Here is a 12,375-nt window from a genome sequence, read left to right as displayed (position 1 = left end):
TCCAACACTCTGGAGCCCAGCTGAGGGTCATGTAGGCACTCTAAAGGGAAGAAGAAATCTATTTTGCCACTGCTCTATTTTGCACTATCTGATAGCTGCGAGAAAACCCCTATATGAATGATTCTGGTATTGGATGGAGATGACTTGCAAGACACTGCTGTTGCTAGCATGGTAGTTACCTCCAGGCACACTTCAGTAAGACCAAGGCTACTGGCACATTCTACATAAAAGAATTCAAAATCCTGCTTAAATCACTACTAATGGAGAAATTTCATTTCCCCTTCATACAAACCATATTTACAAAACTATTTTAGATCAATTTAGTTGGGCTTTTGGTTCAAGATCTATAGACAGTTAATAATAATAATAATAATAATAATAATAATAATAATGTATTTCTAGCCCGCCCTATCACAGAAAATCCGGGTGGGTTACAACAGTAAAATACATCAAAGTTACAATAAAATCCGAAAACAATCCCTATACCCACCCACCCCAAATTGCTTTTAAATTATAGATATAGAGATAATTTTTAAAAATAATAATAAAAGTAGCAGCAGCAACTATGATAATAACAACAACCCTTAGCTTGCTGGATATTATTATTAAACAATAATATTTCAAAGTTTTTAAATAATTAATTAGTCTATCTTGTTTTAAGCAGCTTTGAGAGTGAGGTAGGATATCAAACAAACAAACAAAAAGAGTGAGTTCATCCATCATTACAGCAGGGTATATATGTTGTGCAGACAGTGTGTGTAAAAGGGAAGAATGTGTTTCCAACTGCTTTGTGTGAACTAGGCATTGCAGCCTAATAGGCTTTCCCCTCATAGGACCACATCACCTGCAGACACGGGGAGTGGGGAACCTTTGGCCTTCCTTCATAATGTTGACAATTTTTGCAGCACTTGGCAGCCATTCACTTATGTGTGACAAAGGGATGCAACTGAGAAGCCCTGTAAGAAGGTGGGGACACTTACTTTGGTATCTGGTCTCTGTGTGACAGGCTTCACATTCAAACCATCATATTGTGCCAAATTACAGTGCTTTTATTTCATCATGGATAACTCCATTAGCTGAAATCTATGTAGCTCTACCACTTCATCTGCATAGCCCTACCCTAGATTAAATGATGATACACTATGAAACTCTATGATGGAATTCCCCAACTGGCTTTCAGAGAATGATACATCATAATATATGCAAATAATTATGTGTTATTTGTGCGAAAAGGGAGACACGCATTGGTTATGTTACAAAGAGGAAATGTGGTGTGTGTGCATGTGTATTTCAAAAACAGTCATTCTTTGTCTAAAAATTTGTTTGCCCATTCCAAAAGGCAATAAATTATTATGTGAGAAGTTCAAGAAACAACTGTACTTAGACTCATTTACCTTTGGGTGATAGTAAAGTTAAATGAAAGATTTAATTACCTTTATAGTTTGATTAATTTACAGTATGCAAGGAGAGCATAAATGAAGGGGGAAAAGCACTCCTATAAGGCAGATCCCATGACTGTGGTGGGGTACATACCGCCACTTTGCGCCGCTCTGCCGCCGCCGCCAGTAGGTCCGCGGGGGAGCCGGAGCCTTCACACGGCCCGACTCCCGCGTGGACCGAAAAAGAAGCTCCAAAATGGAGCTTCTTTTTTCGTCGCGTTTGCGACGTAGCGAGGCGCCAGGGGCGCACTCGCTACGTCACAAGCGGCGCGACACGTCTGGACGCTGTGCGTCCAGTACGTAAAGATGGCGGCGCCCATGTGGAAGGGGCGCCGCCATCTTGTACGTATTCTATACGTACTAGGGTTAGGGGGGTGCGGAAGCACCGCCCCTTCCTAACCCTAGTACGTATAGAAGACGTACTAAATGGCGGTATGTATCCCGCCTGTATGTTGGACAGCTCCCAAACTGCACCTCCCAGATTTCACTTCTAGTTTCAGGTAACTACAAACTCTTGTGTTTTGTGCCTCTGTGTGTCTCTTCCAAACTGCAAGTACCTATTCTTCACAAACAAAATGTTTTCTCCTCCACTTTCTTCTACCTCTGCTGGCTAATCTCTTTCACTGACATGAAGAGGTTCCTCACCTATCAGAGAACATGCTCTAACCATTTTCCACTATCAGGAAGCCACTCTATTAGTGCAAAAGAGGAATAGCGAGGCAGAAGCCATATCAATATTTTGTAAAGACACAAAGGCCAAAAAGGCAGTGGTAAAGGGGCAGCTTAACGCTAGCCCTTTGAGCACTGGGTTGGGACCGTGGCAACCACATTCCACACTTCCAACCTAGCATTTTCCCAGTGCAAAAGATAGTGGCAAAAAGTTGCTCCTTTTTGCATTGGTAAAAAGGTTGCAAGGGCAGCAACGATTTTTTTCAGGTTCTGAGCCATGCAGTGTCTAAATGCAGTGTCTAAATGTCAAAATACCGTTGCTGTGTGCTTGCTCCAGACTGCTTCACAGCATGTTCTCAGCAACTTAGGAGCATCCACCGTGCGTACGCCATGCCCCTGAAGCTGCCAGGAAGCCACCTCTTTTTACCAGTCTGTACCAGCAGAAAGTTAGATCCAGACTGTGTTAGTTTCATTTAAACTCCCTCTGAAATCTGTGGAACTTAAGTCATAGCTAAATTTCCATACTGATTTTATGGAGACCTAAATATAACCAAGGGTCCTTTCACACTACACAGTTATCACACTATTATTCCACTTTAACTGTCATGGTAACATCCTACAGGATTCTTTTCTGTAGTTTGAGGATACATAAGATCTCTCTGGATGAGAATTCTAAACACTCCTTCCTGAACTGGTAAATCCAGAATTCCACAGGGTGACACTATGGCAATTAAAATAGAATCATAATAATTGTATATCCGACCTGTTCTGTTACCATGAAATAATTAAGTAATCTTACAAAGAATGTATTTCCTTCTGCCCTTTTTCTTTGCTGCTTTTACCAGAATCTGCCCATGACAGAATAACTATTTTCTTTTCTTTTCTCATTTGAATCTTAGTTGAAAGTAATAAATATGCTATTTAGGCAAGAGATGACAACTGAAAGCACAGATCCTGTCTCCAAAAGCACCCTGAGTCTCAAAACCACAGAACTGACCACTGATCTATAGGTTTTCCTTTTATTTTATTTTTAAACTGATCAGTAATAATGCTATTACAGCATGTCCTCACAACACTATTACGCTACTGCCTTAAAAAAATATTTAAGAGGTAACACCAGCTGCATCCACACTGCAGAGATAATCCAGTCTAAAACCAAGCTCAATGCTATGGAATTCTGGGAATTGTAGTTTGTTGTAGCACCAGCTCTCTGACAGAGAAGGCTAAATGTCTCACAAAACTACAATTCCCAGAATTCCACAGTCATTGAGTCATGGCAGCTAAAGTGACATCAAACTGGATTATTTTTGCAGTGGGGATGAAACCACTGTGGTGGTAACATTCTGGAACTTGGTACCACAAGAAAACAGAAAGAAGATCTTTGGAAAATACCTCCATACAGTAAAGACATCTAAATAGTAACCTACACAAATTAACAAGTCATGATCATACCACCATTGCACTCTAACAGCAAGCCATTTATATGTTTTTTAATTTATAAACATATATATATAAAGGATTTCAAGAGTGTCGAGCATATGAAATAGACAAGGAAACACAGCTATTCTCTGGAGTTCTTGTCCTCCTTGTCAAGGTACCAGGATGTAGTCAGAGACTTTCTTGAGAAAGCTTCAAGGAGGGGACAACTATTTTGCACCCACCCCACATGCACTATTTAATTATTCTTGCAATGAAGCAGAATGAAATATTCACACTCAAACTGGTTATTGAACAAATTATTCCCAGCACACATACACAAAAAGGAATTTCCTATGACTCTACAGCACAATAATACAAAGGGAGCTACCAAACTGTGTGATAAGGCTGAGGCAAAGAAGGGATTAATCCACTCCTATAATGGTATATCAGCATGCATCATATGATGAACACCTAGGTGCAGTTAGTCTACCATCTATATCCAGGGATTCTGCATCCAGAGATTCAACTATCCTTGAAAATGTTTTAAAAAAAAAAAAAAATCAATAGCAAACCCTGACTTTGCCATTTTATATGTACACCGCTGTGATCGCTGGAATAGCGGTATAGAAATAAAATTTTATTATTATTATTATTATTATTATTATTATTATTATTATATAAGGAGCATCATTTTACTACCCCATTGTATATAATGGGACCTGGGCATCCATGGATTTTGGTATGCCCATAGGGTCCTGGAATCCAAACCTCAGCAGATCACCCACTGTACTTATTAAAGGCCCCACTGTACTTATTAAAATCTTTTGCTCCTAAGTGATAAAGAGATGTGCCCCCTCCATGTTCACTGAGAAAAGAGGTGCATCAATATACATAGGTTTTTCTCATCTAGAAAGAAAAATGGAATCAACAGATGAATGATATCAATCCCTAAAAAAAATTGAAGAGAGAGGGAATACACCCACAAACACTGTGGACCCTCCGTGTTGGTGGGCTGAAGATCCATAGATTTGACCGCCTGCAGATCACCATGTCTCACATTATTCAGTGGTGGTGCATGCACATGGCAGCCATTGAATGATATGGGTGAGACCATCCACAGCAATTGCCATCCACAAGGGGCCTGGAGCCAAAGCTCCATGGAGAGAAGAGTTCACTGTACAGTACATACATATATATGGCATTATTCAGTGTGTGACTCCTTACATTTCCTCTCAACATCAATAAAAGAACCTTAATGAACCAATTAAAAATCTTATGATGAACTTACCTTCAATTTTGTCTCCATATGTGTATATTCCACTAGTAAAATGTGGCAAGGAAAATACGAGTGATCCTAATGCTATGAGGAAAGATGCCAAGGCAAGCCATCTTGGTTTGTGCCCTCTTTCACCATAGAAGGATATAAAAAGGCATAAAGCACAGAACGAAATGTCATAGCCCGCAGAAATTACACCAGTGAGGGAACTATTCAAGTCGTAACGCTTCTCAATAGTGGAAATGCTCACATTTATTAGTCCATTTACCACAATGCCTAAAATAAAAGAGACATATAATTAGACAATCAAATGTTGTAAAGATATTTTATTGTTGTTCTATATAAAAGCATCTTCTTATATAACTTTTTCTTTTTTAACTTTCCCCAATATCCCAAACAATTCTTGTTATGTTATGCATCTATGTGATGTGCCATTTGCAAGTTTTATGATGGGCAATAAAAATATCCTCTAAAGAAAAACTCACTTACAAAAATGTGGGCAAAATTCCATGCATGCCTAACTGGAAATAAGGCTAACAATTTCAAAAGAACATCTAATGCCCATAGACCATCCTTGGTGCATAGCATGGACCCAGTGCCCATGGTGATTTGTTTTAAATTCTCTGGGGGAAAGCAGATCATGATAGTTACCACAAGGAACTGCTGCAAGGAAAACAAATTCCAAAATATTATCAACCATTGAAATATGACATGATTTCACAGTGATGTTTAACTTGAAAGAATACTGAGAATCAGAGCAAAATGAGAAGACAGCACATTTGGGGCACCATTAATAGCAAATTTTCAGTTATTTAAGTACATATTCAATTTTAATGTGAAAGAGAAACTACAATTTACATTTTCTGGTTTAACTTTCAGAACATTTTGGTTTGGCTTTAATAAAGTACTGATACACATACTGACCCAAAGCCTATTGCTAGTCCTGATTAAAGGAGACTCATTGATTCAATGGGATTTACCTTTAGTCTTGACTCACCAAGCAACTGATGGTATGGGTCTATTCTAGCTGGTATTAACAAACAGGATACCAGTCATTATCTTCCTAATGAAGAAAAGTATGCATTCCAATGTACCAAACTAATCCTTAAAAGGAACACAACATACTTCTTTTCCTTATGGTCAAAGCTAGAGCCTGTACAGACCCATGTTATACACCGGCCTTGGGGCACAGTGGGGGCATGGTGTCTGCATGACCTATGCCCCTATGCTGCCCTGACACTGCCATCATGACGTGCACCCAACTGCATGGTCGGCAGCATCATGGCACTCCTTTGGTGCTGCGTCCAGATGATGCATCCCCAAAAGGAGCACCAGAAAGTGCTGGCGCAGCAGCAAATACACCTTTTCCGTTCCTTTTAACGTTGGGGAAAGGCCGGATTGGGCCAGGGCATATAGTTGTTGCAGCCTCAATCCGGTGCTTAAAGGGGCGACAGCAGGCCGCTCCAAAGGGGCAGTCTGTTTAGCCCCCACTCTGTTTGCGTGTAGGTGCCGCCTTCAAGTCACCTGTCAGCTTATGATGACTCCATGAATTTTATGCAGTTTTCTTAAGTAAGGAATACTCAAAGGTGATTTTGCCAGTTATGTTTTTAATTTCTACAGATGAGGCCTACTTAATCTTCAGAGTCCATTACCTTTGTAGATATTCTGTTCTCATCACCTGTTGTCATATCTGGCAGTAAATGAGTGGATTTAAAATAAAAGTAAAGAAGCTGGACCTTTACTTTAAAATACTTAAAGGACCAAGTCATTGCAAACTGTAGATTCTGGCTTGTATGCCACAGTGGCAGTACAATCTTATGCAAGTTTATACAAAATTTAATCCACTTACAGAGATCATTTTGTGTGGGACATTTATTACACATAAATTATATTTTCTTCTTTAGTCATAGGTCTAACTATCCAATTTTGATTCTTAAAAGCTCAGAGATACATCATTTGGTTTTAGAGAATGAGATCTGTAATAAATCAAACTATGCTTTCACAAGCTCCTGTAAAATTATTAATTTTCAAGTCAGTATATTCAGCTGGATTCCCCCCTCAGCTAGAAAACCCACTGGGCAGCCTTGGGCAAATCTCATGCTCCCAGCCTCAGGGAAGGCAATGATAAAACCTTCTCTGAACAAATCTTGCCAAGAAAATCCCATGATCTCCTTAGGGTTGTTATAAGTCAGAAACAATTTGAAGTCCCACAACAACAAATATTCCAACAGCAGTCTTTGGGCAACCAATTTCATATAAAATATTAGGGACTAGCAGTCATTAACAATCAGTCTGTTATAAAGCTGCCCAGTTCTAAACAATCACAGTTGATGTAAATGAATTAGAAAGGCAATGGCTTGGACATGACTTAGGCATGGCCAAATGCTATCTTTGAAAATTGTTTCTTAGGCTAGTAGTAGTCTTTCTAGCTCACCACCTTCTGATAGCGCACATGAATTTGTGCACATGAATTTGTGTGCTGAGCACAAGTTCTCTCTGATGAAAAAACCCTGCTTTTGGGTTGGATCCAGGCAAGCATCTGAAGGGGAAGCTTTGTAATTGAAAAAAAATTACTTTTTGAAAAGTTACTTTCTGAATCCCCCAGCCAGCATGGCCACTGAGTAAAGTCTTGGAGTTGTAGTCCAAAAAACTAATGCTTTGGAGCTCTATTCTGGACCCATGTTAGATTTCCAAAAGAGAAATAACTGCATATTTCATATTCATAGTCATACATCATCCTATGCTTATTTCCCCAAGTTCAGACCTTCATTCAACCATGTAGCTCACTGGGGACTGGGGACCAGCTACTGTCTCTAAGCCTAATTTACTCTGTTGTTGTATAAGGATGAAAAAAAGTCACCACTTCCATTTACTCTGTCTTCTTTGCTGTGCCCAGTCCTAACCAATGCTCTGGCAAAGGAAAGCAGAAATAGCAGTAGGTATTCCATGCTGTTGTCTTCACTACCCAAGTGAAAATGGCTGTAAGGGCTGTATCCAGGCAACACAGTCACAGCAGTTTGATGTAGTACTGAACAAATGTGACTCCAACCTATAAAATTCTATAAAATTTGTAGTTTTGTGGGGCATATGGACTCCATTGCTGGGAAGTTTCATGTACTTCATGGGAATGGAGCAGAGAATTGTGATCCCTCCCCAAACTATAAATCCCTGGATTATGTAGGATGGAGGCATGGCAGTTGAAGTGCCAAACAGTTATAACTTTGCAGTTAGATGTGCTGCAACCAGGGATGTAGCTAGGATTTTAGGAAGGGGCGGTCCAACCATTATAATGGGGCTTGGGTGCGGTGACGCAGCAGCACACACCATTCATTTTTCTAATGGAAGGGGCGGGTCCGGACCCCAAGAACCCCCCCCCCCCTTGGCTACATCCCTGCTGCAGCATGACAGGGCTTGCTGGGGGAAGGAGGTCCATAAAGAAAAGACTGAAGCTTAGTGGCAGGATGCTTTGCACCATAAAGGTCACAGGTTCAATCCCAGCCCTTTCCTGTAAAGCTGGGAAAGAAACCTGTTTGAAATCCTGCAGAGCTGTTCGAATTGAACTGAGACATTTTGCTGCCTGAGTCAATAGATAACATACCCACTCCCCTTAATGCCATTCCACGTGTAAAAACATTGGCAGTTGAACCTTAGCTCAGTACCCATAATGGGATAGGGCAGTGGAGTAGTGGGGAGTGGAAGGGTGCAGAACAGAGGAATGCCTTGGGGGTCCCAGGAAAAATAGGGGACGTGAAAATTGCCATTTATGTAGTCCTCATCCTCTACTGCCACAGGCATTTGCTTCACTCTACCTGGCTTACATCTCAGAAAAAAACAACATAATTCCAAATAGGGACAGGGCAGCCTCCAAGGTCCCTAAAACAGCATAAACACCAAGCTTTCCAGCAATGCCCAGGGCTGGCCTTGGGGATAAATGATGTATGTAATAAGTGAGTCATTTCTGACTGGAGGTGACACTATCACAGTGTGCAGTGTGGGTTTGTCTTTGCCTTCCTCTGAGGCTGAGAGAGCATGACTTGCCCAAGGTTACCAAGTGGGTTTCCATGGCTGAGCACGGGGTTGAACCCACACCTCCAAGGTAATAGTCCAACATCCAAACTGCTACACCATACTGGCTCTCTTTTAAGAAAAACATCATTGTGGTGTGCTGCTTTCAAGTCCTATCTGGCTTATGGTGACCCTAAGGTGATCCTATCACAAAGTTTTCCAAGGATGAGAGTGTGTGACTTGACCAGGGTCACCCAGTCAATTTCCATGGCCAGGCGGGGAATCGAACCCTGGTTTCCAGAGTTGTCATCCAACACTCAAACCACTACACCACACTGGCTTGTACATGTGACCAATTCCTTTGATCTCCTACTCGGGGGTTATGTTTTGAAAGGGGGAGTAGTGGTGGAATCTTGTTTTCAATACAGTTGTTATTGCTGTTGTTGCTGCTGTGTGTCTCCAAGTCATTTTTGATTTATGGGGTGACCCTAAGGTGAGCCAGTGTGGTCCAGTGGTTTGAATGTTGGACTACAACTCTGGAAACCAGGGTCCAATTCCCATCTTGGCCATGAAACCCAGTGGGTGACCTTGGGCAAGTCACATGCTCTCAGCCTCAGGGGAAGGCAAAGGAAAACTTCCTCTGAACAAATCTTGAAAAGATAACCCTGTAATAGGTTTATCTTAAAGGTAAAGGTAAAGGTTTCTCCTTGACATGTATGTCTAGTGGCTGTAGGGGGCAGCGCTCATCTCCATTAGTAAACCAAAGAGCTAGCATTGTCTGAGGACTACTCCAGTGCTCATGTGTCCAGCATCAGTGCACTGAATGCTGTTACCTTCCAACTGAAGAGGTACCTGTTATCTACTTGCATTTATATGCTTTTGAACTGCTAGGTTGGCAGAAGCTGGGACCTCAGAATTGGCATCTTAACCGCTAAGTCACCACACCCCTAAGGTTTGCCTTAGGGTCACCATAAATCTTGAAAGACTTGAAGGCACACAATATTAACAACAATGGCAATCCTATCATAGGGTTTTCTTGGCAAGTTTCTTCAGAAGGCTGTTTGCCAAAATGGCCATCCTCTAAGGCTGAGAGTGTGTGACTTACCAAAGGTCACCCAAAGGTTTTATATACTTGAAGGGGGACTCAGAGTTGTAATCCACAATCCACTACACCACACTGGCTCTCAGTACTACCAACTGTGAAATCCACACACACCACACACACGATGCACCACAAGGAAGACTTTTCTCATGTCATCATAACCAATTATCAAATAACTTGAGTTCCTGTTAAAGCTGTGGGCCCTGAGCAGGGAGTGAAGAGAAACTGTTGTATAAAACAAGTCATTCTATCTTTCACTCCAACAGACCCAAGGGTAAGCAGACATCCTCCTTTTTCAGGACATGTCCTACATTTCAGCCTTCTGTCCAGAAGGAATTCCCAAACTCTTTGATTCATTAGGTTAAGCTGCCGAGAGTGCCTAAAACAGCCAAGATAGGCAGTGAGGGATGAGGATTTTGTTTGCTTTTAGTTTTTAGTGTATTAGTATAGTATTTTAGCATTTGATAGTGTGGTGTTTTTGATTGTATATCTTCTGATGTACTACAGCCCTTGAGTGGAAAGAAAGTTACAAATAAACACTATTATTGTTATTATTATTATTGCTATTATTATTATTAGAATTCAAAGGTATAGCCATGTTAGTTTGTAGGAGCAGTCTGTAGAGAGATCTTGTAAGCACCTTTGAGCCTCACTAAAAGAATAAAGTTGGCAGCAGGAGCTTCCCTGGACAAAAGTCTACTTCTTCAGATGTTTTTGGCAAATGTAAAAGCATCTGAGGAAGTAGACCAAAGTCTACAAAAGCTCCTGCTGCCAACTTCAATCTTTCAGTGAGTCTCAAAGGTGCCACAAGATCTCTCTGCATACTGATTATTATTAGTAGTAGTAGTAGTAGTAGTAGTATTTCTGTTAGTATTAAACGTCCTCCATTTAGAGCATGGCTAAGAAGCATGGACTGACATATGTTTCCTATGGTAGAATTCAAAGATATAGCCGTGTTAGTCTGTGGATCAGTAGGTAGAGAGATCTCATAGCACCCTTGAGACTCACTGAAAGAAAGAAGTTGGCAGCATGGGTTTTGCTAGACTAAAGTCTACTTCTTCAGAGGTGTTTGGATATAATAATAACAACAACAACAATAAAGAGAGATCTTGTAGCACCTTTGAGACTCACTGAAAGAAAGAAGTTGGCAGCAGGAGCTTTGTTAGGCTTCAGTCTACCTCCTGAAATGTATCTGAGGATTTGGAAGGGGACTGGAGTCTGGGGGAAAGCTCCTGCTGCTGCCAAGTTCTTTCTCTCCGTGAGCCCCAAGGGGGCTTCCATATCCCTGCGCCTTGGGCTGGGCCCCGTGCGTCCTCCCTGCCCTGCCTGGCTGCCTGGCTGCTGACCTTGGAAGATGGAGAGGAGGCTGTAGAAGATCAGGTAGCCCTTGGCGTTGTTGAAGATCTGGAGGGCGGCGGGCGCGTAGCCTCCGAAGCCGCAGAGCTCCTCTCCGGGCTCGAAGCTGGGCGAGTCGGCGATCCCCTGGAAGCGCAGCTCGGAAGAGGAGGCCTGGGCCGGCGCAGCCCTGCCAGGCTCCGGGCTGCTGGGCTCGAAAGCCGGGTTCTCCACGCCGCCTTTCCTCATGGCCCCCTGGCAGCTGGGCAGGTGTCCCGATTCAGTCCCCGGAGGAAGAAGAGGAGAGAGGCTGAAGAAGCCCCAGAGAAGAAGGGCCTCCTGGGGAGGTCCAGCAAAAGAGAGAGCGAGAGATGATCCGATGCAGACCAGGAGCCCAGAGAGTGCTGTTTGTCAAAGTAGAGTCAAAGGAGGAACTGCTGCAGGTGAAGAAGATGCAGAAGAGGCGGGGAGCTCTGGGGCGCTTTGGGCACTGACTGGAGAGACCAGGTTGCTGGCAGCAGGGCAAAGGCAGGCCTCAAGGGAAGGGGAGACTGAGAGCCCCCCACTGGCTCCTTCTTCACAGCAGCAACACCAAGTAAACCTAGAGGGAGACGCTTTTCCTCTTTAGGGACACTTCTCTACCCAAACACACGCATTCCTTCCCCTCCAGTGCTTTCCACCAAAAGAAGGTTGAGCCAGCAGGGGTCACCCAACATCCATCCATCCTAAAGCTGAAGCTCCTTCCAAAGTGGCTCTCTGCTCCCCAGGCGTCTTCCTTCCAAAGGAAACCACAGGTAGAAAGGGGCCTGGTCCTTGGAAAAGTTGGCCCCTGCAGGTCGTTCTTTTTCTTAAGCTGTTAGTTGCATCTTCCACACACACAAAAAGAAGAAGAAGAAGAAGAAGAGGGTATGTGCTTCTATAGGTTCCTAAATAGGCGTATCCATGTTGAAAGACATAAGCGTCCTGGACTGCCTTTCACTAGTCCAGCATCCAGAGCCAAGTGGAGCATTTTGTAGGACAGAACCCTGAGCCCTCCAGTCTGGAATGTTGCAGGCCAGCTCTTTTGTGACCAGGAGCAATGGCAGTTGGGCCAGGATGCCATGGTAACCCAAGGGGCTTTGGGCCCCAGT

The 12,375-nt window shown here is 42.6% G+C and overlaps 1 protein-coding gene across 1 annotated transcript in view; it reads right to left on the bottom strand.

The window, feature by feature from the left end:
- The window catches only part of LOC149323811 (solute carrier organic anion transporter family member 4C1-like), a 46,699-nt gene extending 35,205 nt beyond the window's left edge, over positions 1 to 11,494 (bottom strand). Inside the window, exons 1-2 of the mRNA XM_089492750.1 lie at positions 11,257 to 11,494; positions 4,816 to 5,079 (exon numbers count right to left, since the gene is read on the bottom strand). Of these exons, the coding sequence (XP_089348876.1) occupies positions 4,816 to 5,079; positions 11,257 to 11,494 (502 nt within the window). The remainder of the gene's footprint in view (positions 1 to 4,815; positions 5,080 to 11,256) is intronic.
- Between the last annotated feature and the right edge of the window lie 881 nt (positions 11,495 to 12,375).

This window comes from Sceloporus occidentalis, unplaced genomic scaffold, assembly GCF_023333645.1.
Source record: "Sceloporus occidentalis isolate IW3139 unplaced genomic scaffold, rSceOcc1.0.p SCAF_1, whole genome shotgun sequence".
In the NCBI taxonomy this organism is placed as follows: Eukaryota; Metazoa; Chordata; class Lepidosauria; order Squamata; family Phrynosomatidae; genus Sceloporus; species Sceloporus occidentalis.
This window is presented reverse-complemented; position numbering and strand designations above follow the sequence as displayed.